Here is a 25,166-nt window from a genome sequence, read left to right as displayed (position 1 = left end):
ATTATTAACAGTATTTATCCTCCTCTACAGTTAAGTAATGTTATAGTAGGTTCTTTTTTTAATGTTTTAGAATGGAAGTAATTTGAATTGCATGGAAACCACTTGGTAGACTCCAAAGTCTATTTCAGTTAGAGAAATAAATTATTTCATGTATAGTTTGGCCTGTTTTTACCTATTAAATAAACTGTAATATTTCAGATTAATACTTCCTCAGAGAAGATTGTCTCTGACTCCTAAATCTCTCCAAGCACTAAAGAGCATCCTTTCCTTATTAGTCTGTCTTTTGAATGTGTGTCAGTTCAGTTCAGTCGCTGAGTCGTGTCCGACTCTCTATGACCATCCCAGGCCTCCCTGTCCATCACCAGCTTCAGGAGTTTACTCAAACTCATGTCCATTGAGTTGGTGATGCCATCCAACTATCTCTTCCTCTGTCGTCCCCTTCTCCTCCTGCCTTCAGTCTTTCCCAGCATCAGGGTCTTTTCAAATGAGTCAGTTCTTCTCATCAGGTGGCCAAAGTATTGGAGTTGCAGCTTCAACATCAGTCCTTCCAATGAACAGTCAGGACTGATCTCTTTAGGATGGACTGGTTGGATCTCCTTGCAGTCCAAGGGACTCTCAAGAATCTTCTCCAACACCACAGTTCAAAAACATCAATTCTTTGGCACTCAGCTTTCTTTATAGTCCAACTCTCACATCCATACATGACTACTGGAAAAACCATCGCCTTGAGTAGACGGACCTTTGTTGGCAAAGTAATATCTCTGCTTTTTAATGTGCTGTCTAGGTTAAACCGGTTGTAACTTTTCTTCCACCATCTGCAGTGATTTTGGAGCCCAAAAATAAAGTCTGTCACTGTTCCACTGTTTCCCCATCATTTACTATGAAGTGATGGGACCGGATGCCATGATCTTCGTTTTCTGAATGTTGAGTTTTAAGCCAACTTTTTCACTCTTTCATCAAGAGGCTCTTTAGTTCTTCACTTTCTGCCATAAGGGTGGTGTTATCTGCATATCTGAGCTTATTGATATTTCTCCTGACAATCTTGATTCCAGCTTGTGCTTCTTCCAGCCCAGCGTTTCTCATGATGTATTCTGCATATAAGTTAAATAAGCAGGGTGACAATATCCAGCCTTGACGTACTCCTTTTCCTATTTGGAACCAGTCTGTTGTTCCATGTCCACTTCTAACTGTTGCTTCCTGACCTCCATACAGATTTCTCAAGAGGAAGGTCAGGTGGTCTGGTATTCCCATCTCTTTCAGAATTTTCCACAGTTTATTGTGATTGTCACAGTGAAGGCTTTGGCATAGTCAATAAAGCAGAAATAGAAGTTTTCCTAGAACTCTCTTGCTTTTTTGATGATTCACCGAATGTTGGCAGTTTGATCTCTGGTTCCTCTGCCTTTTCTAAAACCATCTTGAACATCTAGAAGTTCTTGGCTCATGTATTGTTGAGGCCTGGCTTGGAGAATTTTGAGCATTACTTTACCAGCATGTGAGATGAGTGCAATTGTGCAGTAGTTTGAGCATTCTTTGGCATTGCCTTTCTTAGGGATTGGAATGAAAACGGACCTTTTCCAGTCCTGTGGCCACTGCTGAGTTTTCCAAATTTGCTGGCATATGGAGTGCAGCACTTTGACAGCATCGTCTTTTAGGATTTGAAATAGCTCAACTGGAATTCTATCTCCTCCACTATCTTTGTTTGTAGTGATGCTTCCTAAGGTCCACTTGACTTCACATTCCAGGATTTCTGGCTCTAGGTGAGTGATAACACCATCGTGATCATCTGGGTCATGAAGATCCCTTTTGTACAGTTCTTCTGTGTATTCTTGCCACCTCTTCTTAATATCTTCTGCTTCTGTTAGGTCCATACCATTTCTGTCCTTTATCGAGCCCATCTTTGCATGAAATGTTCCCTTGGTATCTCTAATTTTCTTGAAGAGATCTTTAATCTTTCCCATTCTATTGTTTTCCTCTGTTTCTATGCACTGATCACTGAGGAAGGCTTTCTTATCTCTCCTTGCTATTCTTTGGAACTCTGCGTTCAAATGGGTATATCTTTAGTTTTCTCCTTTGCCTTTTGCTTCTCTTCTCTTCACAGCTATTTGCAAGGCCTTCTCAGACAGCCATTTTGCTCTTTTGCATTTCTTTTCCATGGGAATGGTCTTGATCCCTGTCTCCTGTACAATGTCATGAACATCTGTCCATAATTCATCAGGCACTCTGTCTGTCAGATCTAGTCCCTTAAATCTATTTCTCACTTTCACCGTAGAAACAGAAGGGATTTTATTTAGGTCATACCTGAATGGTCTAGTGTGTGTATTCCAGGTCTGAATGTGTGTATTCTTACATATACTCTCTTGGAAAGAAAAGAGTCCAGCAGGCCATCCATTCATTTGACTTTTGTTTTAAGAGTATGTTAAAAGTACCCGTTTCCTTGTAAGAGGTCTTATATTCAGTTGTGTTGCAGAAGGATTCTCTCACTGGAAATTCCTCCTTCTTCAAGTTAATTCGTTGATAATTGAGTCACTGCGCAAATCATTAAGTTGATCATTGTTGATACTGTGATACAGTAGAATGACCCAGATGGATGGCAAAGACTGGATTCTGGGTTTTCTAGAACTGGTTAACAGTTTAGACAGTAATCGAAATTTACACAAGACGAAGATGTTTGAATCACAGAAAATTAACTTAATTGTGTGAAGTGTAAATCCTGCCTCTCAAATATGTCTTGTAAATCAAATGATACATTTCAAAGCACTTGAAAACTTGTGTTTAACAACAGAAGGTGTTTGATTTCAGTGAGGTATTTATGAATTTTAATACAAGTCTTTTAATTTTAATCAGTCTCTCAGAAAATCATGCTCATTTGCAGATCCAGTACTGAAGCCACGATCTCAGAATCAGCTAACAAAATTGATACCAATCCTGATAATTTTGCTAAGTTTTAAGTTGATATTTTTAGCTTTGTTAGACTGCATTACAGAAATGCATAACAGTGATTAATTTTACTTTTGTGGTATGTTAGTATATCTAAACATCTAGAGCCTAAATATTGTTGTAACGTCAGATACTCACTTTCAGTTCTGTCAGTATTGGAGATGCTAGGAACTTTTGGGAGGCAGGAGAAAGATCAGACCAGGAGTACAAAATGGGCACACAGACCCCAGCTTTTTTTTTTTTTTTTTTTTGTAACTTGAAGAATTTGGCTAACGTTTTATATTTCTGAGAAGTGAATTTATGGCACTTCATGAAAACTTAACTTTGAAATTCTGGTAAATGAACTTATTAAGGAAATAATGTATCATTGATAACACCGGTTTGCTTATTATTCTAAAAAATAAAATTATCTAGTGTTTTAGTCAAATATTTTGTTAAGATAGAACTTTAATTGTCCCGTTTTTGATGTAGGTGGGGGCTTAGATATTTTGATACATAATGTGTTTACCAACTGCGGGTGTAGGGATTCATCTTGTGATCTGAACATATTTTAGAGTCTGTGTCCCTGATGTGATGAAAATTTACTCATCTAGATTTACCTGGTGTATGGGACTTCACATTTTAAAACTGGAATAGACCCAGGTAAACTGAGACAGTGTTATTTCCCTAAAGTTAGTGGCCATAAAGGCTAATCCAGAGAAAAAGATGTTTATTTATGAAAGGAATTTGTTTTGCTTTAAAGATACTTGTGTTTACTAGCGTTAGCATGTGAGGGTTCTCTGTAAGGTCTGGATGTACTTTTGAAATTTAGGACCAATGATTCTTGAGGTATAGCCTCTTTTATTTTGGTTTAAATTTGAATGATAACCATTTGCTTACACTGTACAGGTGGCTTTACATAATTACTGTTTTCTTTGGAAATCTGAGATCAGTCTTTCCAGTTAAAGAAACTAAAACTGAAGGAATTTAACTGATTTCTACCAGCATAACTGGTAGATAGCAAATGTAGATTTGGAGCCTAGGACTTTTGGTTCTCCAGCTCTAGTAGGTTTTCATCAGAGAAGTATAAACTGAATCTTAGATTAATATGCTGAGATCTAGAAAGGAACATAATTCCTTTTTGACATTCAAAGTACTGATGATGCACTGTTTTCAGAGGGTCTGTTTTTGAAAATTCTAACAAAAAGGTATGAACCATTTAGGAAAATATAGGTATAGGAACTTTTGAATATAATTTCAGTAGCATTATAGATCAAATAATAAACTGTTGAAAGGAGGAACTATATTGTCGGGAAGTATGCTGTTTATCTCAACTCTGTTTTCATAAGCAGTGTGTAGTAATAACTAGAGAAGGTAAAATGCCTCAATTTTGTGCAGATTTTTTTTTGTTGTTTGTTTTACTGTTTGTAACAGGCTTTTTTGTTTTATTTTGCTTGCCTCACATTTTGTTTTAAAAATCTGAGATAGCATACATAATTTAGGATTATGCAGTGGTAACAGGAATTGTCTTATGTTTAATGTAATTAAATCCATATCCTTCAGGTAAAAAGAACATATTCTCACGGTACTTATAGAGCTGGCCCAATGAGACAAATCAGCTTGGTGGGAGCAGTTGATGAAGAAGTGGGAGATTACTTCCCTGAGTTCCTTGACATGTTGGAAGATTCACCATTTTTAAAAGTAAGAGAAAACAGTGTGAAGCAGTCTAAGTCATGGGTGTTAACTTTCATGCTACAAGTGATTCAAATCATGGCTTCTTCAGAATTATAAAATTTTTGATTTCAGTTGATTTGGCAGGAAGGGAAGAAGAGGTGAGAAACTAAAAGTAATTCTTGTGTGTGTGTGTGTGTAACTCTCAGGTACTAATTCTAATAGCAAAGCTGAGTGGTAGATCAGAAAATAATACTTGCCTGTAGCTGCCACTTTAGGAAAATAAGTTCCATTGGTTTATCACCTTTTTATAAACTTGAGTGCCAGAGGATTTAAAAGTACAGGATAGATGCTTCCCACAGTGTTTGCAACTGGGGAGTGACAGTTTGGGTGTGTGGAAAACTGGCCTGGCAAGTTGTATAACTGTATTTCAGCTTTGGAGATCCTAGCTGGGTTGGGCAAACCAGTTAAACTTTCTGGGCTTCAGTGTCCTCATCAATAAAATAAGGTATTTAAACAATGCAGCTTTAAGACCGCTTTAAATTCTTTAAATGATTTTGAGCTGGATTCTGTTTTCTTTCTTCCTTTCCTCCCTTCCTTTTTTCCCTTCCTCCTTTATTTTTTCCTCCCTTTCTTCCTTTTTCTTTCTTTTCCCAGCAGTTCCTACATTCCAGAAAATATTTCTTCTTATGGGCTGCTAGCACTGTCCTATTGAGAGAAAAATCTCTGAACTATGTAGTTAGGTCAGTTATTTAATCAGTAATTCAGAGGTCAAAGTGTGACAAGATTAGTTTATCTCTAATACTTGCTACATATTCTGTAGAACATTTCTCTCTCTCTCTCTGTCTTTTTAACTTCTCACTCAATTTTCTAGCCTATGTGTGTATATATATCTTTTCCTTTTTCATCCTACTCCATTTTCCTTTTATTTCCTTTTTTGTTCCTTTTAAACCATTGGTTCCTTGTCTGTTTCTCCCAGCTAGGGACATGGAATTTGGTTGCATTTGAGTGGTATTTTAAAAATACCATCATTTCTTTTACAACATAGCATTTCCTTTATATTCTCAGAATTGAATTAGAAGTTTCAAGCCTCGTTCAAATTTATTTTAAAAAATTTCTTAAGATAATAAGCTTTCTAGACTTGTAGCTGCAATGCAAGATGCTAGAATAAATGGAACTATATCAGAGTTTTGAGTGACTATAAATTAGACCTAGCATTCTATTCATACTTAGTCAAACAAGTGGAACCAAAATGCCATGAAACTTTTAGTTAAGCAAAAATTCATAAGTTTTCTAAAATATATATATACATAGTTTAGAAACATAAACTGAAATGGGAGCACCAAATGTGAAATAGAAAAAGTGAAACAAGCTAAATAAAAATTAAAGATCATCATACTATTGTTTTTAAATATGGCTGCTTCATTAGAATCACATTTGGAACTTTGGAGAAGGGGGAAAAAAATGCCTGGGCATTTATATTTGACAAAAAAATTACAAGATAATTCAGTTGTGCATCTGGAAAACAGGAAATTAACATGCGATACAGTTTTTTTTAACTAAAGTACAGATTTTGTTCTAATTTCAGAACATTTTAAGCTAGTGTCCATTATTTGTTTTCATGCGTTATTTTTAAGAGTCCACATCATATTTAATTGCATTGAGCAGCTACCGCTGCATGCAGCAAATTCTGATAAATTCTTTTTTTCATTTTTATTTTGTTACAGATGTTTTCTAATTTTCCTTGTTATGGCTTCTTAGATACACCTGTCATTTAAAAGTGGATGCTTAATTTCCAAATAGATGGGTTTTTAAAAGTATGTTTGATGTTAATTTCTCACTTAAATGCTTTTTTTCCTATAATCACCATCTTTTAACTTTATTGAGGCTTTTCCAATGGTAAGTCAAAGATTTCTCTTGGTAAATATCACATTGTACTTGAAAATATGTGAGTTATTTTCAGATATCTTTTGATATTGATTTCTAACATAATTCCACAGTGATAAGAGAACAGATTATGTATGATTTCAATACTTTCAGATGATGAAATTTTTGCACTGTTTTATGTCTTGGGATATGTTCCAGTTTCTCCTGGTTTATATAGTCTATGGGAACTTGAATAGGATTTGTATCTCGTTGTGTGAAAATTCAATAAATCTTAATTATTTTGAATTGGTTCATGGTGCTTTTCAGGTCTCCTGTATTCTTCTACTTTTCTATTAATTTTATTAATTTTTGAGAGTTTGATATTGAAACTACAACTAAAAATCTTTGTTTACTTAAAAAACTATAATATATACTAGAACTATATGTAACTTTGTTCTGTATTTTCCAAGTCTCCTGTAAATGTTATCATACTTTCATAATTTAAGAAATAAAGAAGAAAAAAATCATTTAAATATTTATATTTCAGATTTTAATTTTAAAAGTAAATGAGCTAAATAAATGCATTCTTTCTGGAGAGATGTAATTTGACAACCTCCCCTTTTTGAAAAGGGGGGTAAAGTTTATAAATACCCATTTTTTCACCATTCAATGGACAGTGACTCTTGGTCATTTCTCGGTTGCTCCTGTTTTCAAAGATTTTAATCCCTGGTTTTAGACCAGCAACCTCTTCAAGAAACTACTACATAGAAATAAATTTTAATTTTGGTTTAGTTTTCCTCTTTGTTCTGTTAGGTTTTAACTACTCAAAGAGGTAGCCCTCTTTTATCTGAGGTATCCATTTTTTAAAACTCAGTTGGTCATTTTTATAGATTGTCATGGAAGATAACTTGCTTATTTTGCCAATTTGTTAACATTATATTGTCAGGTTGGTTTATTTTTCTTCCTTGGTTCTTGCCTCGTTGCAACAAAAATTTGTAACGACTGAGTAAAGGGTTTAAGACAACTGACAAGTTACAGCTCAGTTCAGCTCAAGCAGGCAGATCTTTTATTAGACAGACACCCCCAAAACATGAGAGCAGGCCCACCCCAAAGGAGTCTTCCTTTTCCATCTGGGTTCCCCCTTTTTATACTTCCAGTTTCTTCCTTTGGGTTATGCCCTCTGCAAAATAGGGCTTGTACTCACCACCAATCAATGAAAGGGAATGCAAATGGGCATACAACACAACGCAAGGCCGATTGACAATTGCAAGTCATATAACAGTGGGCTGTGTTGTTGATATCTTTCCAAAATTCAGTCCCTTAAAATCAGATATAGTATTTTTATGAACCCTTAATGAGCTCCTAACTGCCTAAGATTACTTGGGGAAGACCCTGTGGTTATTTTGTATCCACTGTGGGCCTAGTGCCCATGTGCAGGAGTTGGAAAAGTCTCTTGTTAATTTTGTAGCATATCTGTACACTCGCCTATGTGTGTCTATGCTATGCTATGCTATGCTAAGTCACTTCAGTTGTGTCCGACTCTGTGCGACCCCATAGACGGCAGCCACCAGGCTCCCCCGTCCCTGGGATTCTCCAGGCAAGAACACTGGAGTGGGTTGCCATTTCCTTCTCCAGTGCGTGAAAGTGAAAAGTGAAAGTGAAGTCGCTCAGTCATGTCCGACTCTTAGCGACCCCATGGACTGCTGCCTACCAGGCTCCTCCATCCGTGGGATTTTCCAGGCAAGAGTATGGGTTTTAGAGATCAGCTTGTATCCCTTTCAGCCAGGCCACCCCTTGTGCTCATGCTTAACTTCCTGCTTAACAATATGACCCATATATTTGGTAAAAAGAGTAACAAATGATGAATACAGTGAATCATACCTCTTGCAGAATTGGAGAAGTGGGGGAAACCATCCAAGAATAATTACTCTCTTGATGTATCTGAAATAGAATATTTTGAAGGCAAACTTATGAATATATAGAAATATATTTAAAACAGGTACCTAATTCAAATGTATATATGAAATTTTGTGAAGGACACAGTAGTCTTTAATGTATATTTGAAGATTTGTTTTAAAAAATAATCGATTTCTATGTCATTATTTGCCTCTAGTGTACACTGCCCTGGGGGACACTATCTAGTTTAAAATTAGAGAGTCGGAAAGATAGTGATGATGGTCCCATCATGTGGGTGCGCCCGGGAGAACAGATGATCCCTGTGGCTGACATGCCAAAGTCACCTTTCAAAAGGAAAAGGTATGTTGGATACAAATGTTTATTGCTGGGAATGAGTGGTTATACATTGTTATGTATGCATTTGTTTAAAGTTGGAGGAAGAAGATAGGGAAAGTTTAGAGCATAATTGAAATGTAAATTCAAAAATGGTTATCCATGCTGATATAATTTCTTATAAATATCAAATATAAATAAAACATGAAAAATACAGGTAAATGACAAATTGTAACCAGAGATGGGAAAAAATGTCATTCACAACAGGGACATTATAACCTGTATTGGAATAAATTGAATAAATATTCAGAAACAAATTTAAATAATATTTTAAGAAAATAAAACATCTATGGAGAATATAAAAAAAGATCTAAGCAGATGTTTAGATCTGTACTCTGAATTGAATACAAATGGTAGTCCTTTAGAATTTTAGGATTCATTTGGACTCACACTTCCAGCACTGGATAAAATAATTTTAAAATTCATATGGAATAACAAAGTCAGCAAATAGTCTAGAAAGCTGTGAAAGAGAAGATACATGTGAGGGGGGACCTTATCTTACTCAACATTAAAAATTACCATAAAGGTCAAAAAGATCACTGGAATAGGATAGAGTACACAAATAGATCAAAGTATAATGGGAACTTAAAAAAAGATAAATGGGAAAAAAAAGTTTATTTAATGAATAATGCTGGCATAATTGGAAGTCCATTTGAAGGGAAACCAAGCCATAACCCCAGTGTTATATAGCAAGTAAGGGACTTGAACATAATAAGTAAAAAAAGAATAAAAATATCAGAATAAAAAGCTTAAGAGAGACCTTCCTAAACAAAGATGCAAGAATGTAATGGTGATACTATTGTGAGAAAAAAGACATCAAAACAACAAAGCTCAAAACTGGATATTTGTAACGTGACAGACTAAAGATAATATACAAAGAGCATTTCTAAATGAGAAGAAAAATGTGGGGGAAAAAAAAAAACCCAATAGATAAATAGGCCCTAGGTAGTCAATCGTATATTCACTTCAGTTCAGTCGCTCAGTCGTGTCAGACTCTTTGCGACCCCATGAATCGCAGCATGCCAGGCCTCCCTGTCCATCACCAGCTCCCGGAGTTCACTCAGACTCACGTCCATCGAGTCAGTGATGCCATCCAGCCATCTCATCCTCTGTCGTCCCCTTCTCCTCCTGCCCCCAATCCCTCAGAGCATCAGGGTCTTTTCCAATGAGTCAGCTTTTTGCATGAGGTGGCCAAAATATTGGAGTTTCAGCTTTAGCATCAGTCTTTCCATTGAACACCCAGGACTAGTCTCCTTTAGGATGGACTGTTTGGATCTCCTTGCAGTCCAGGGGACTTTTAAGAGTCTTCTCCAACACCACAGTTCAAAACCATCAATTCTTCAGCGCTCAGCTTTCTTCGCAGTCCAACTCTCACATCCATACATGACCACAGGAAAAACCATAGCCTTGACTAGATGGACCTTTGTTGGCAAAGTAATGTCTCTGCTTTTGAATATGCTATCTAGGTTGGTCATAAGTTTCCTTCCAAGCAGTAAGCGTCTTTTAATTTCATGGCTGCAGTCACCGTCTGCAGTGATTTTGGAGCCCCCAAAGATAAAGTCTGACACTGTTTCCACTGTTTCCCCATCTATTTCCCATGAAGTCATGGGACCAGATGCTATGATCTTAGTTTTCTGAATGTTGAGCTTTATCACTCTCCTCTTTCACTTTCATCAAGAGGCTTTTTAGTTCCTCTTGACTCTCTGCCATAAGGGTGGTGTCATCTGCATATCTGAGCTTATTGATATTTCTCCCAGCAATCTTGATTCCAGCTTGTGCTTCTTCCAGTCCAGTGTTTCTCATGATGTACTCCACATATAAGTTAAATAAGCAGGGTGACAATATACAGCCTTGATATACTCCTTTTCCTATTTGGAACCAGTGTGTTGTTCCATGTCAAGTTCTAACTGTTGCTTCCTGACCTACATATAGGTTTCTCAAGAGGCAGATCAGGTGGTCTGGTATTCCCATCTCTTTCAGAATTTTCCACAGTTTATTGTGATCCATCCACACAGTCAAAGGCTTTGGCATAGTCAATAAAGCAGAAATAGATGTTTTTCTGGAACTGTCTTGCTTTTTCGATGATCCAGCAGATGTTGGCAATTTGATCTCTGGTTCCTCTGCCTTTTCTAAAACCAGCTTGAACATCTGGAAGTTCATGGTTCACGTATTGCTGAAGCCTGGCTTGGAGAATTTTGAGCATTACTTTACTAGAGTGTGAGATGAATGCAATTGTGCAGTAGTTTAAGCATTCTTTAGCATTGCCTTTCTTTGGGATTGGAATGAAAACTGACCTTTTCCAGTCCTGTGGCCACTGCTGAGTCTTCCAGATTTGCTGGCATATTGCTTTGCTTTTCGCTTCCCTTATTTTCACAGCATCATCTTTCAGGATTTGAAATAGCTCAACTGGAATTCCATCACCTCCACTAGCTTTGTTCGTAGTGATGCTTTCTAAGGCCCACTTGACTTCACATTCCAGGATGTCTGGCTCTAGGTGAGTGATCATACCATTGTGATTATCTGGGTCATGAAGCTCTTTTTTGTACAGTTCTTTTGTGTATTCTTGCTACCTCTTCTTAATATCTTCTGCTTCTGTTAGGCCATACCATTTCTGTCCTTATCAAGCCCATCTTTGCATGAAATGTTCCCTTGGTATCTCTAATTTTCTTGAAGAGACCTTTAGTCTTTCCCATTCTGTTGTTTTCCTCTATTTCTTTGCATTGATCGCTGAGGAAGGCTTTCTTATCTCTCCTTGCTATTCTTTGGAACTCTGCATTCAAATGGGTATGTCTTTCCTTTTCTCCTTTGCTTTTCGCTTCCCTTATTTTCACAGCTATTTGTAAGGCCTTCCCAGACAGCCATTTTTCTTTTTTGCATTTCTTTTCCATGGGGATGGTCTTGATCCCTGTCTCCTGTACAATGTCACAAACCTCTGTCTATGGTTCATCTGGCACTCTATCTATCAGATCCAGTCCCTTAAATCTATTTCTCACTTCCACTGTATGATCATAAGGGATTTGATTTAGGTCATACCTGAATGGTCTAGTGGTTTTCCCCACTTTTTTAAGTCTGAATTTGGCAATAAGGAGTTCATGATCTGAGCCACAGTCAACTCCCGGTCTTGTGTTTGCTGACGGTATAGAGCTTTTCCATCTTTGGCTGCAAAGAATATAATCAAGCTGATTTTGGTGTTGACCATCTGGTGATGTCCATGTGTAGAGTCTTCTCTTGTGTTGTTGAAAGAGTGTGTTTGCTATGACCAGTGCATTCTCTTGGCAAAACTCTATTAGCCTTTGCCCTGCTTCATTCCGTACTCCAAGGCCAAAATTGCCTTTTATTCCAGGTGTTTCTTGACTTCCTACTTTTGCATTCCAGTCCCCTATAATGAAAAGGACAGTTTTTTGGGCGTTCGTTCTAAAAGGTCTTGTAGGTAGGTTTTCAACTTCAGCTTCTTCAGTGTACTAGTTGGGGCATAGGCTTGGATTACTGTGATATTGAATGGTTTGCCTTGGAAATGAACAGATGATTCAGTCATTTTTGAGATTGCATTAAAGTACTGCATTTCAGACTCTTTTGTTGACCATGATGGCTACTCCATTTCTTCTAAGGGATTCCTGCCCACAGTAGTAGATATAATGGTCATCTGAGTTAAAATGACCGATTCCAGTCCATTTTAGTGTGCTGATCCTAGAATGTCAACGTTCACTCTTGGCATCTCCTGTTTGACCACTTCCAATTTGCCTTGATTCATGGACCTGACATTCCAGGTTCCTATGCAATATTGCTCTTTAGAGCATTGGACCTTGCTTCTATCACCAGTCACATCCACAGCTGGCTATTGTTTTTGCTTTGGCTCCATCCCTTCATTCTTTCTGGAGTTATTTCTCATCGCTTCTCGGCCTTTTGGCTAAGATCAAGTGTGGAGTTACTTCTTCAATTGTATATTAAGTGTATGTTAAGAGAATTATGGGATATTGTTTTTACCCATTACATTGGCAGAAACTATTAATAGAGATTATATTACAGGGTGGTAGGTATGTGAGGAAACAGGGTCATATATATTATTGGTCAATGGGTGAGCTTCTGTAATAATTTTTTTAAATCATTTTTTAAAAGTAAAATAGCTCATAAAGCTTAACACACACACACACACACACTCTCTCTCTCTTTCTCTTTGAACTACGATCCGTACTTTTGGGACTCTGTCCCCAAAAATAAATGCACTAAAGGTAAATATATAAGAATGTTAGTTGCACCATTTATTATAGTGAGATTGAGTATAAAATGATCTCATTGTCCATTATTAGAATGGTTGAATTCATTTTGGTATATTCCTATGAAAGAATGGGGCTTCCCTGGTGGTTCAGCTGGTAAAGAATCTGCCTGCAATGCGGGAGACCTGGGTTTGATTCCTGGGTTGGGAAGATTCCCGTGGAGAAGGGAACAGCTACCCACTCTGGTATTCTGGCCTGGAGAATTCCATGGACTGTATATAGTCATGGGGTTGCAAAGAGTCGGACACAACTGAGTAACTTTCACTTTCACTTATAGAAGAACGCAATGAAATAGTTAATTTCATAGTATGAATTTTGTCTTTTGCGCTGAAAGAATATCTGATGAAAAGAGCTAAATGTAGAGTATATGTTAAGTATGAGTCTATTGTTATGAAAAGAAATAAAAAACGTGTATAAGAGTATATATATGTAAGCACAGAGAAAAGTGTAGAAAAATGTACATTAGGTTAACATTGTTGGGAATGGAGTAGGTGATCCTGGGGGAAGTAATATCTTTTTTTTTTTTTACATATGTAAAGATGATCTCTCTTTATTATTTAAAAAAAAATAGGGAAAAATGGTGATAGAGTGAAATGTAGGTTACGTGAGAGCATGGACAATGTTGTGCTTGTTACTAATGTCTCTAGCACCAAAACAAAATGCCTGGTGGTTAATAAATAAATTTTTGTTGAATCAAATTTTTACAAGTTCATTTTTAAGTTGGGAGTAAATGGTAAACTTGGTATGTATTTCAATGGTTAATTTAAATTTATCAATCATTTAGAGAATCCAAAGGCCTCTCCCCAGAACAATGCAGATGTACATAGACTGTTACATGTAATTTAAGGGAGTTCACCAGCCCCTTGAGGAACTCAAGGATTAAAATCCATGGTATATATGGTCATTTCCCATCACATTATAGTCTTACCAACTAATGAGAACATTGCCTTAGGCACTGTGCCAAATGCTTTTGTTTTTTGCAAATGCTTTTAATAAGTCTCAATTCATTAGAATGTGGTATAATGAGAGCAGACTTGCTTGTTTGAAAACCTGTTAGCTTTTCACAGAAAGCAACATCATCGTCTAGCTTTCTGATATCTGTAAAACATTAATCACAAACAGGAAAAAAGGATATTAAAGCATTGCGTATGTGTCTGTGTGTCTCTGTGAATGTTTGTATAAAACTTTTAAGACAAGAGTGCGCAAAGAGCAGTGAAGTAGTAGAGATTGAGGGTGGGAAATAAAGAGAAACAAAAGGAAGAGTGACTCTAGGGGATAGACTAGGATGAGATAAGAAAATAATGGGGGCAATCCTGATTTGTCTGTGTAAGCAAAAGAAAAATCATACAGGCTGATAAATAAGATGATGACTCCCAAAGTAAATTCTTCTCACCCTGTTCCCCTTCTGCAGCAAAATTTGAGAGGGTTTCTGCAGTGCGTGAGGCTAGGTGGTAAACAGTTTCTGTATACGTATGGATTCTAGAAGGTGCGTGGTGGAGGAGAGGGCCAGTGGAAGATGTCTGTTCTCCACAGTGGAGCTAAAGTGTTTTCTGTTCCCTCCTACTTCTGGTAAACTATGTGTGTTTTATGGAAGCACTTATTGCCAAGTGTTTTCTTGCTGTTTATATTTTGGTATTTCTCCCATAAGAATATAAACTCCCTCAAGAGTAAGGAATTTGTCTTATTCACTGCTGTTTTGTTGACTAGGTCTAGTGCCCAGGTAGTACCTGACTTACAGTAGGTAAATATTAATGCATTTTAAAAAGTTAAACCTGTGAATGCCTTAATACAAACGTTTGAAGGCAGTTAAGCCTTAATATTTAAGCCTACCTCTGTCTCTTTATCTACATATATATATGTAATTTTTTTTTAAACAGAACTACCAATGAAATAAAAAACCTGCAGTACCTACCTCGAACTAGTGAGCCCCGTGAAATGCTCTTTGAAGACAGAACAAGAGCTCATGCAGATCATATAGGACAAGGTTTTGAACGACAGACTACAGCTGCTGTTGGAGTGTTGAAGGCTGTGCACTGCGGAGAGTGGTATATGTTAACTACTGCTATTTAATGGCTTCGAAACTTTTTCTTGAGAAGTTTTTCAGTAATTCTTCCTAATGTGGGGAAAAAGATTTAATTTTCCTGTATTTGGATATTGTTTTTGTGTAATTGCACTAAAGATTTTCAGCTGATAGAATCTAGATTCTGTCTTTTGGATTTGACTGAAATAGTTTGATTTTCTACGTGACTGGAGTTGAAAACAGTTGTCTTACAGTAATGGAAAACCCAAGGTTCACTTGGTGCTTACTATATGTCCATTTACAAATGTTCAGTTAATTTTCTCTGCTTTTTGGCTCATAGTTTTTACACAAAGAGACTAAGGACTCAGGACTATCAAGTAGTATCATAGTCATATAGCTCATAAGTGGTAGAGCTCAGTCTGATTTCAGAACTGACTCCAGCTTCTTGTGTTTTTTCTTTATACTGTTTTAACTTGCTGTCTTTTTCAGGTTTGGTATCTATTAAGTGTTTGTTTACCTTAGTATATTAATATTTTTCCAGCTTTGCTTGCAAATGTCACTAAATCTTTTGATAGATTAGAAAAAATGGATAATTTTCTTAAGGAAAATGGGTAATATACTTAAGGTGGTTGTCTCATACATTAAGAGAATTTCCATTTACTAAATTGATCAAACCTGTAGAGCAAAGCTATATTTATACTGTAAGGTAACTTTGGTCAATTAGGTTTTATTTTCAAATTGGGTATTGTTTGGGTATGAAACTTAAGTTGAAATATGCTATTTTGCTTATTAAAGCAGTTGAATTAAATAATTAGAATGTAAGAAAGTTTTCTAAGTAAAAAGAAACTAATTCTGAAAATATAAAGTGTCAATATTGTTGCATAGATTTCTAAGATGTTTTGAATAATATGGCCTGTATTTTCTACATGAGGAAATTGTATTTTCAGGAGTTGTGAATACAAAATTGACCCTATGTTCAAAAGAGAAAATTTAAAGTAATGTGTTATAAATTAATACTGAATGGGGAAGCCAGTGTAAACTGACTTTTTTCCTTAACATAAATGAAGGAAGCTTTATCAATTTCAGATATGCAAAGTAGCTAGTACCAAGCTAACACTATGAGTTCTTTAGGAAAATGATGTTAATAATTTATTAGTTTATGATTCAATAATAATAATAATTTATAATTGTGTTTAAGTTAAATGGTAATATCTATGGTGATTCCCATACAGTTTCAAAGCTCTTACTATAATCTGGTTTAAAATGCTAATTTTGTCAAAGAGTAAAGGCAAATTTGTTTGTGGAAATCATTACAACAAACCCATTTCAAATTAACGGGATTTTTCTTGAATGTTTGGTAAAAAGATTTAAGAGTGGCATCAAAATTTATTAGAGTGAAATCTGATTTATAGATAGTACTCAATAAAGTTAGCCACATATTTATATTTTTCCTCAGAGATAAATGTTCTTGCTTCTTGGCCTTAACTTTATTTAAATCTCTTTCAAGTTTAATTATTGTTCGTGTTTGCTTTTTCTCCACTTTATATGTGATTTGATGTTGGAGATTGTTTCCTGTCCTTCATAGGTCCATCATAGTTCACTATAGTGACTGAACTAAAAAGTACTTGAATCTAGCAATTTCACAGTGAAAAAGCCTATTGTCAAATTATAAATATATTAGGGACCAGATTTAAGAATATTCTTGAGATAGATTTTGGAATGAGATGTTGCTAGTTATGAATTTTCTCACTTTTGTAAAATACAGTTTACTTTATCTACCAGTGCTGCTTTGATCTCTTAGTATTATACTAAAGATGGTAAGAAAATAATTTGGTTGATACTTTTAAGATGGTTTCATGGCTCTGATGCAAACACGGTTTATGATCGCTTTATTATTGATTCTTGCTGTTAACTTAAGCTATACTAAGGAAATTGGAGCACTGTCTTAGTGTTCTTAACTTAGCATTCTGAGTTCTTTTTTTCTCAAGGAGACATTAGGTATTAGATTCTTGATTTTATCTTAGAGCCTGGCTTAACACGAATTTGAGATAAAAGACTTCAATTGATTTAGACTATAAAGAGATCTTTGGAGAAGGAAATGGTAACCCACTCCAGTATTCTTGCTTGGAAAATCCCATGGATGGAGAAGCCTGGTAGGCTACAGTCCATGGGGTCGCAAAGAGTCTGACACGACTTAGCGACTTCACTTTCACTTGCATAAAGAGATCTTAAACTAGATAGACTTGTGAAGTGTTGGTCAATTTTATATCACTTTTTAGTATTAGGAAGACAGAATTCACATAGATTTATAAATTTAAGGTTGCCTCTTTGAATTCAGTTTTTTGAAAAATTAACTACTGGAATATAATTTATATTCAATAATACAAAACTTGTTATAAATATACAGTTAGATGTGTTTTCACTAATATATACAGCCATGTTAACCACTTTCAGAACTGAAATATAGACCATTTTGTTTTTCTTGTATCCCTTGACAGTTAATCTCTCCCCATTCTTACTCGAACTTGAGACATTTATTAACCTATTTTTTGTCTTTGTAGGTTAGCATTGCCTAGTCTAGAATCTCATGTAAATAGAATCATATATTGTCTGACTTCTTTCACTCATCATGATGGTTTTTAGATTTATCTAAAATCTAAAATTTAGTGTTAGGTGTCTTAGTAGTTCATTCCTTCTTATTGCTGAGTGGTATATCATTGTATGGATATATCACAATTGATTTATCCAGTCACCTGATGATACACATTTGAATTGTTTCCAGTTTGGGGTTTTTATGAATAAAGTTCTTATGAACATTTCCTTACAAGACTTTGTGTGCACATATAACTTCATTTCAGTAAATACATAGACATGGAATTACAGGGTCTTAGAATAAGGTAAAATAATTGTGTGTAGAGATAATACTAAGTCTACAAAAGAAGTACTAGAATTTATCTAAGTCATAAAATAAGACAATATTGAAAAGTTAGTTGTATATAACTATATTTTAGCAGTAAATACTTGGAAACATTTTGAAAATGAAAAGAAAAAATGCCAGCTTATAGTAAAATAAAAATTATAAAATACTTAGATTAATTTTTTTAAATAAGTGACTTACACTAAAAACTACAAAGAACCAATGAGAAAAATAAGATTTATAGAAATGTTAAAGATATACCTTGTTTATGGATTGAAAGACTCCATATTATATGTCAGTTCATTCTTTTTCCCCACTTTTCTTTCTTACCTTTTTTAGTGTTTTCATTATACCTCCACTGACTTTGCAGGTGGTACAGTGGTAAAGAATCCACCTGCCAAGGCAGGAGACACAAGAGCCGTGGGTTCCATCTCTGGGTTGAGAAGATCCCATGGAGTAGGAAATGGCAACCTGCTCCAGTATTCTTGCCTGGAAAATTCCATGGACAGAGGAACCTTGTGGGCTTCAGTCCATGGAGCTGCAAACAGTTGGACACAACTGAGCATGCACTGTTATACTTCCACTATTTGTTTAGTAGTGGTTGCCCTAAAGTTATCATAGTGTATCTTTAAATAATATTATACCTTTCTATGTAATGTGTAAGAATTTTCAACAGTGTACTGCCATCTTTCCATGCCCCCAATTATGGTCTCTGTGCTAATTATTATTATACATTTTGCTTTCTATATTCTATAACATCACCACCCCCCCCATATGTTGCTTACTTTGGCATTAAGGATATATTTCTGAAAATATTTTTAAAAAAGAATAAAATAACTTTATATTTACTGTTACTTGCATTCTACATTCCTTTGAATAGATCTACATTTTCATTGAAATATCATTTTCCTTCAGCCTGAAGAAGTTCTTTAACATTCTTTGTTGTGCAGTCTTCTGGTGACAGATTCTTTGTCCTTATCTGAAAATGATTTTATCTCAGACTTTCTTAAGGATATTTTTTGGGGTATAGAATTCTAGATTTACCTTTTATTTCAAATACTTTAAAGATAGTCAGCTTTCTTCTGGTTTGCATTGTCTCTGACGTAGCCTGCAATCATTCTTACGCTCTTTCCCTGTATATTAATATGACACATAAGTTTTAGATATTCTCTTTATCACTAGTTTATTAAAATAAATTGGTTATGATTTGCCTCAGTATGATTGGGGGGGTGGTATTTATTTTGCTTGGAATTTTATTCCAGAATCCATTTTGAGCATCTTTTATAAACATGTATGTGTATATTCTTAATTAATTGAAGAGTTTGGGGGTTTTTAGAAGTATAATTAAAGATACTATTAACCTCCGCAAGTAGAATGGTAACAGTTTATTTTATAAGCACTAAAAAGAGTTTAGGGATTTACTGTATCATTGCAGTTATACGTCTAGATTGAAAGAATGTATTCCCTTCCTCTCCATATTTACCTCTGACTTCTGTGTTGTGTTTTTAATTTCATACTTAATTTGTTGAAGTACTGACCTTAACTATAAACACTTAGGTTTTTGATTTGCATAATTTAACCAAGTCAAGTCAATTTAATTTTTCAAAACATCGTTACATATAGCCATAATAAAATGAGATGAGGCTGCTCCTGGAAATCCCCACCTCTTTCCAAGAGTCCTGATGACATGTCTTCCTTCTACCCCTTAAAATTTCCTTTGTTCTTCTCCTTTCCTTGATCAATGAATAAAGTTTCTGCTCTGTTATGCCTGTATATTATAGAAATAATAAAATGAGTTGTTTTTATCCATATTTAGGTTAAATCTCATAGTGTTATCCTTTGTTTAAATATGTAAAGTGGTCTTCTAATTACAATTTATTTCTAAGATAATACTTTGATTTTTGACCTAAACTAGTTTTGCTTTGAATTAATATATAAATGTGTGTGTCTCTATATATATGGACACACACACACACACACACATATATATACACATGTATGTGTATATATATATATGGCTGCATTGAGTTGCAGCAAGCAGGATCTTTTGGATCATGCAGGATCCTTCATCTCCGCACATAGACTCTCTAGTTGTGGTGCACGGGCTCAGGAGTTGTGGCACATAGGCTCCGGAGTGTGTGGGCTCAGTAGTTGTGGTATGCGGGCTTAGTTGCTCCATGGCATGTGGGATCCTGACTATGAATGGAACTCACGTCTCCTGCATTGCCAGGTGGATTCTTCTTAAGCAGTGGACCACCACGGAAGTCCCTTTTGCTTTGAATTTAATAAGGACTTAGCCGAGTGAAACATTAATGGCAGACTCTTCATTATCTCTTGTTCTTTTTTAGGCCTGATCAACCCCGAATAACCAAAGATGTAATCTGTTTTCATGCTGAAGATTTCTTAGAAGTAGTTCAACGAATGCAGTTAGATTTACATGAACCTCCACTGTCCCAGGTATATTTAAAACTATTATTATCCTCAATTTAATTTTTATTGTGGAAAAGACTTATTGGTATTTTGTGTTTTGTTTTAGTGTGTCCAATGGGTTGATGATGCAAAACTTAATCAACTGAGGAGGGAAGGCATTCGCTATGCCAGGATTCAGCTGTATGATAATGACATTTATTTTATTCCAAGAAATGTTGTTCATCAGTTCAAGACAGTTTCAGCCGTATGCAGTTTAGCATGGCATGTTCGGCTCAAGTTGTATCATTCAGAGGAGGACCCTGCTCAGAATACAGTTACTCATGAAACAGGCACATCACCAGATTCTACATCATCAGTTCTTGGACCTCACACTGACAGCACGATTTGTGCTGTAAGCAAAACCTCCTTGGATTCTATTTTTTCAGACAAACTTCATTCTAAATATGAATTACAGCAGATTAAACATGAACCTGTTGCATCTGTAAGAATCAAGGAAGAACCTGTGAATGTTTATATTCCTGAAAAGACTGGAGCACCGAATAATATGGATAGCAAGAACGTTAAAGCAAAATTGGATCATGTTCAATTTACAGAATTTAAGGTTGAAGTGGACTCTAAATTTGAAAATAGCAACAAAGATTTAAAGGAAGAATTGTGTCCTGGAAGTCTCATAAGTCTGGTTGATACAAGGCAACATAGTTCAACACGTTCAAATCAAGAGAGAAAAGACGATGACATTTTGTGTTAAATTTGTACATACCATTTAAAATTTTTTTCTTAAACTGAATGGTGTAATAAAGATTCATGAATTCTGAAAGCAAGCCAAGGACTTGCTCCCAAGTCTGTTACAAAATATAGTTTAAGTAGCTTTGTAACATTCCTCAGTGCCTGTCCATAACTGTGAAGTAGCAAAGCACTTAGGGCCAGATGCACTGAAAACACTGCAGGTTTAAACAAAAGCAGTCTTTGAAAAATCATTTGAGTGGAGTTGTAGGTTTTAGAATAGAGCTGACATTACCATATATATATATATATATATTTTGTAATATGAGCCAGAATTCTTTTTTGACAATTAAGCCTTTTCCATAGAGTTTATTTATACCAGTTTTTTTTTTTTTTCACTTTAAATGTGTCAGCACTGTAGTGTAAATAGCTTTTAAAAAATCTTTTTAGTGTGATTTATACTGAAATGTGAGCCACTTAATAAAGGTTCATAACAATAAATATGTTTTCTGTTGAGTCTGCCAAAAAAAAAAAACCCATTCATTTAAATCATTTATTTCACCTGTTACGTTTTTGCTGGTATATCAAGTGCTAATGGAATGCAAGTGTATGTATTCAAATCTAGTTAATATTTAAGTTTCCCACACTGTGCAAGCATTTTTAAAACCAAGATTCAGTTATGAAAGTATATTTATGTGTGTGTGTGTATGTATGGGAATATATATATATGTTACCATATTTTGCATAACTTCTTAAATTGCTGAATGAGTATGTGAAACTTCCTATACTCTCTGGAATATATTTTAAAATATTTCAATGTTAAGAAAGCAGTTTAGGTAATAGAAAAATGTTATAAGTTGGGAGAAAAAAGGTATTTTAGTGGTATCTAACCCTTCTAACTAATGAAGTTATGTGGCCAGATTATATAGCCCTATTAACGTGAATTTTCTTTGTAGTGTGTGGAATAAGAAGTTGAGAAAATTTTCTTATTAATCAGCACCTATACTGTATCTAATAGTAGCTGGGAAAAAATGTTCAGTTACAGAAAGTTTAATTGTGTGCAGTTAAAATATTTTATTACATATTTCTTGAGGAACAGGAGAAAAAGATGGCAAATATAGCATATTAAAATAAGAGCAGTGACTTAACTACCATATACAGAAGTATAATTAACAAAATAAAATTTGTTACCTGATCTTTCTAAGCATCCCTCTCCCTACCTTACTAAAGTAAACAACTTAGATTTTTTTTCTTTGAAAAGAAGCTCTGGAAAGTAAAACTGGCATAGGAAACAAGATTGCCAGTGCCTCGCCAAAGATGATTAAAACAAATCTCTTCAATGATGGACTTTAGCACTGTTTCAAATTGCTTTCATTATTGTAATAAAAGTCAAGCAAATCTCTCTATTGTTTGCTTTGATGTTAAGAACTCTGCATTTGCAATTTATTTTCTTCTATTTGAATTTGGTATTTTTCTGGGCACATGCTTTGGTTGATTACTTTCAGCTGGAGTTCTTTGTGCTGCTGCCTTTTGAGCTTGTGTAGCTATTCCCATTCAGTGGCTTCTACTCTGGCCCATAAAGCTGCTTATCTCTCTGATTAGGGAGAAGCCACTTAAAGGCATTTCGCTAGAAATCATAAACTGTAGCAATGGTGTCATTTCTGACCTCCAATTTAAAAGGGCAGGCAAATATTATACAGAAGTATCAGTGGTTTGTAAGAAATCAATCTATTTGCAGCATATGAATTTTCATGGAGGAAGGAATCATCAAATGTAATCATCAAATGTAAATCATCAAAATGTAAATAGGGTTTTTGTTTTATAACTTTCTTATCTTGCTTCTCGCTACCTTTATCTTCAGTTTTAAGCTAAATTTATGTATTTACATCTACTTTGGGGAGAGACAGAAATTTATAATAAACCAGTATTGAAAATTGAGAGAGAATGTGATTAAAATGTTGAGGTTTTTCTTTTTTTAAGTGAAGGGTGGCATATTTAACAAGGTTTGTTTTAGCTCCACTTTTCCAGTGTCACATGCATAGATGCATGAGACCATACTGTAAGAAAATGTCTTTAGGATATCCCTCCAAAATATATGAGCCTTAAACTTTTAAAGACATATGTAAAACAACCAGAGTGGTTACTTTTTAAGTGTAGTTTCCTATTTAACCTATTGTCAAACTTCTCCATATTTTGAAAATTTAATTGTTCTGTAAAATGCATACATCCCCTTAGAGGTGAAATACAAGTCAGTGAACCCAGATTTTCAAGATTCAGCCTTGTTACGTTGAGTCATGCTTATCTTCCTGTCTTACAGATTATAATTTTAAAATTCTCTCCAGACGCAACCTGAGAGTTTACTGGCTCCATTTGCTACACACAAATAATTCTTATTTCAATATTGTATTAAAGTGTTCCTAGCTAGTCCACTCCAGTTCTTTATCGGAACAAAACTTTTCTGCTATTATTTCCAGTTTCTTGGACCAGAACAATAAAGCACATAAGATAGTTTCTATATGAACTACACTATATGGAATAAATGTTATTATGTAAATTATTAAATTGCTATACAGACCTTTACAAAAAAAAAAAGCAAAACTAAGGTACCTCAATGGTGTCTGCTACAGAGATTTTTTTTTTTCTTTTTAATTATTTTTGGTCATATCCTTTTTGGTAAGTAATATATATTCCATACTCAGGTTAGCTATCAAAAGAATTAAGCATTTGTGATCTTTGGTTGAAAACTTTTACTAAAGCCATATTTATTATCTTCTTTGTCGCTACAGCTATTGACCTTAAAGATTAGGTTGATCTAGCACAGCACTGTGTGTGTGTGGTTGTGTGTGTGCGTGCATGTGTTATAAAGTTATTGGAAATACTGTTATGCTTCCACATATATTCATTTTTTTATCCATTCTGTAACTGTGGGGAGGGTTGGTCATGGAAGGTAGGAAATATTTTATTTCTTGGGTTAAGTATTCAAGGTTATTTCATTAGTGTTCCTGAATGTAAACAGGTTTTTCTTGAATACTTAGAGCAGGTAAGATCGTCTTTGTAAATAATAGATTAGCACTCTTCTGGTATACTTGGGTTATTTTTTGGGGTAATTTCATTGTCATGTAAAGCAAATATCAGTTTATTTTGCATTTAGCAAAGGTGCAGGATTTATTTTTGAAGTTGGAGAGGAATTTTCCTTGTCTTCCATCTTTTAATAAATACTAAAATTGATAATTGTAATATTTTAAATTTGTTTTGTAATTATTCTTATATTTGACATTTCATTTTCATCTTACCATATTTGAAAGTTCTTGTTTATCTTCAACAGAAACCGTAAGATCTTGAAAGTGATTCAAATCTGAAAACTGTTTTTTCTCTTAAAAACTATGAAAAGTTGACTTCTGTCAACAGAGAAAAGAATAGTAAAGCTCACTTTAAAAAAGGTTGCTAAACTAGGAAGGTATGGGTGCTGGGGTGTAATGGTAAATTGCCTCTCTTTCCTGTAGACATGATTGTTTTTATCTTCAGGCAGAAAGGACAAAAGTGCCATTGTTTTCAAAATACTTTTAGCCTGGTAAAGTGTTACTTGATGGGTTTTATATGTAGCTCATTCTTAATCTTCTTTCCTCTTGTTTAACTTCTGTTGGTATGTAAACAAAATTTTACTGGTTTTAGAATGTCCTATGAAAGAGTTATATTAGAATGTGCATAAGAAAGAGTTATGTTTGGTAAGATTTGGCTCTGACAGTATACCTCAAATAAGAAAGGAGGACAACTCTGCTGCTGCTAAGTCCCTTCAGTCATGTCCGACTCTGTGCGACCCCATAGATGGCAGCCCACCAGGCTCCCCCGTCCCTGGGATTCTCCAGGCAAGAACACTGGAGTGGGTTGCCATTTCCTTCTCCAATGCATGAAAGTGAAAAGTGAAAGTGAAGTCACTCAGTCGTGTCCGACTCTTAGGGAACCCATGGACTGCAGCCTACCAGGCTCCTCTGTCCATGGGATTTTCCAGGCGAGAGTACTGGAGTGGAGTGCCATTGCCCTCTCCGAGGAGGACAACTCA

At 35.2% G+C, this 25,166-nt stretch overlaps 1 protein-coding gene across 2 annotated transcripts in view; it reads left to right on the top strand.

Annotated features, from left to right (window-relative positions):
* The window catches only part of RSBN1L (round spermatid basic protein 1 like), an 87,236-nt gene extending 62,893 nt beyond the window's left edge, over positions 1-24,343 (top strand). Inside the window, exons 4-8 of one of the 2 annotated variants that reach the window (XM_019958617.2) lie at positions 4,480-4,617; positions 8,567-8,709; positions 14,894-15,061; positions 20,302-20,410; positions 20,490-24,343. In XM_019958617.2, the coding sequence (XP_019814176.1) occupies positions 4,480-4,617; positions 8,567-8,709; positions 14,894-15,061; positions 20,302-20,410; positions 20,490-21,131 (1,200 nt within the window). In that variant the 3' untranslated portion in view covers positions 21,132-24,343. The remainder of the gene's footprint in view (positions 1-4,479; positions 4,618-8,566; positions 8,710-14,893; positions 15,062-20,301; positions 20,411-20,489) is intronic. The other variant, XM_070787206.1, reaches the window with a different exon arrangement.
* Positions 24,344-25,166: the final 823 nt, after the last annotated feature.

Source organism: Bos indicus, chromosome 4, assembly GCF_029378745.1.
Source record: "Bos indicus isolate NIAB-ARS_2022 breed Sahiwal x Tharparkar chromosome 4, NIAB-ARS_B.indTharparkar_mat_pri_1.0, whole genome shotgun sequence".
Classification (NCBI taxonomy): domain Eukaryota; kingdom Metazoa; phylum Chordata; class Mammalia; order Artiodactyla; family Bovidae; genus Bos; species Bos indicus.
The sequence above is the reverse complement of the archived record's forward strand: the minus strand, read 5'-3'. Positions and strand labels throughout refer to the sequence as shown.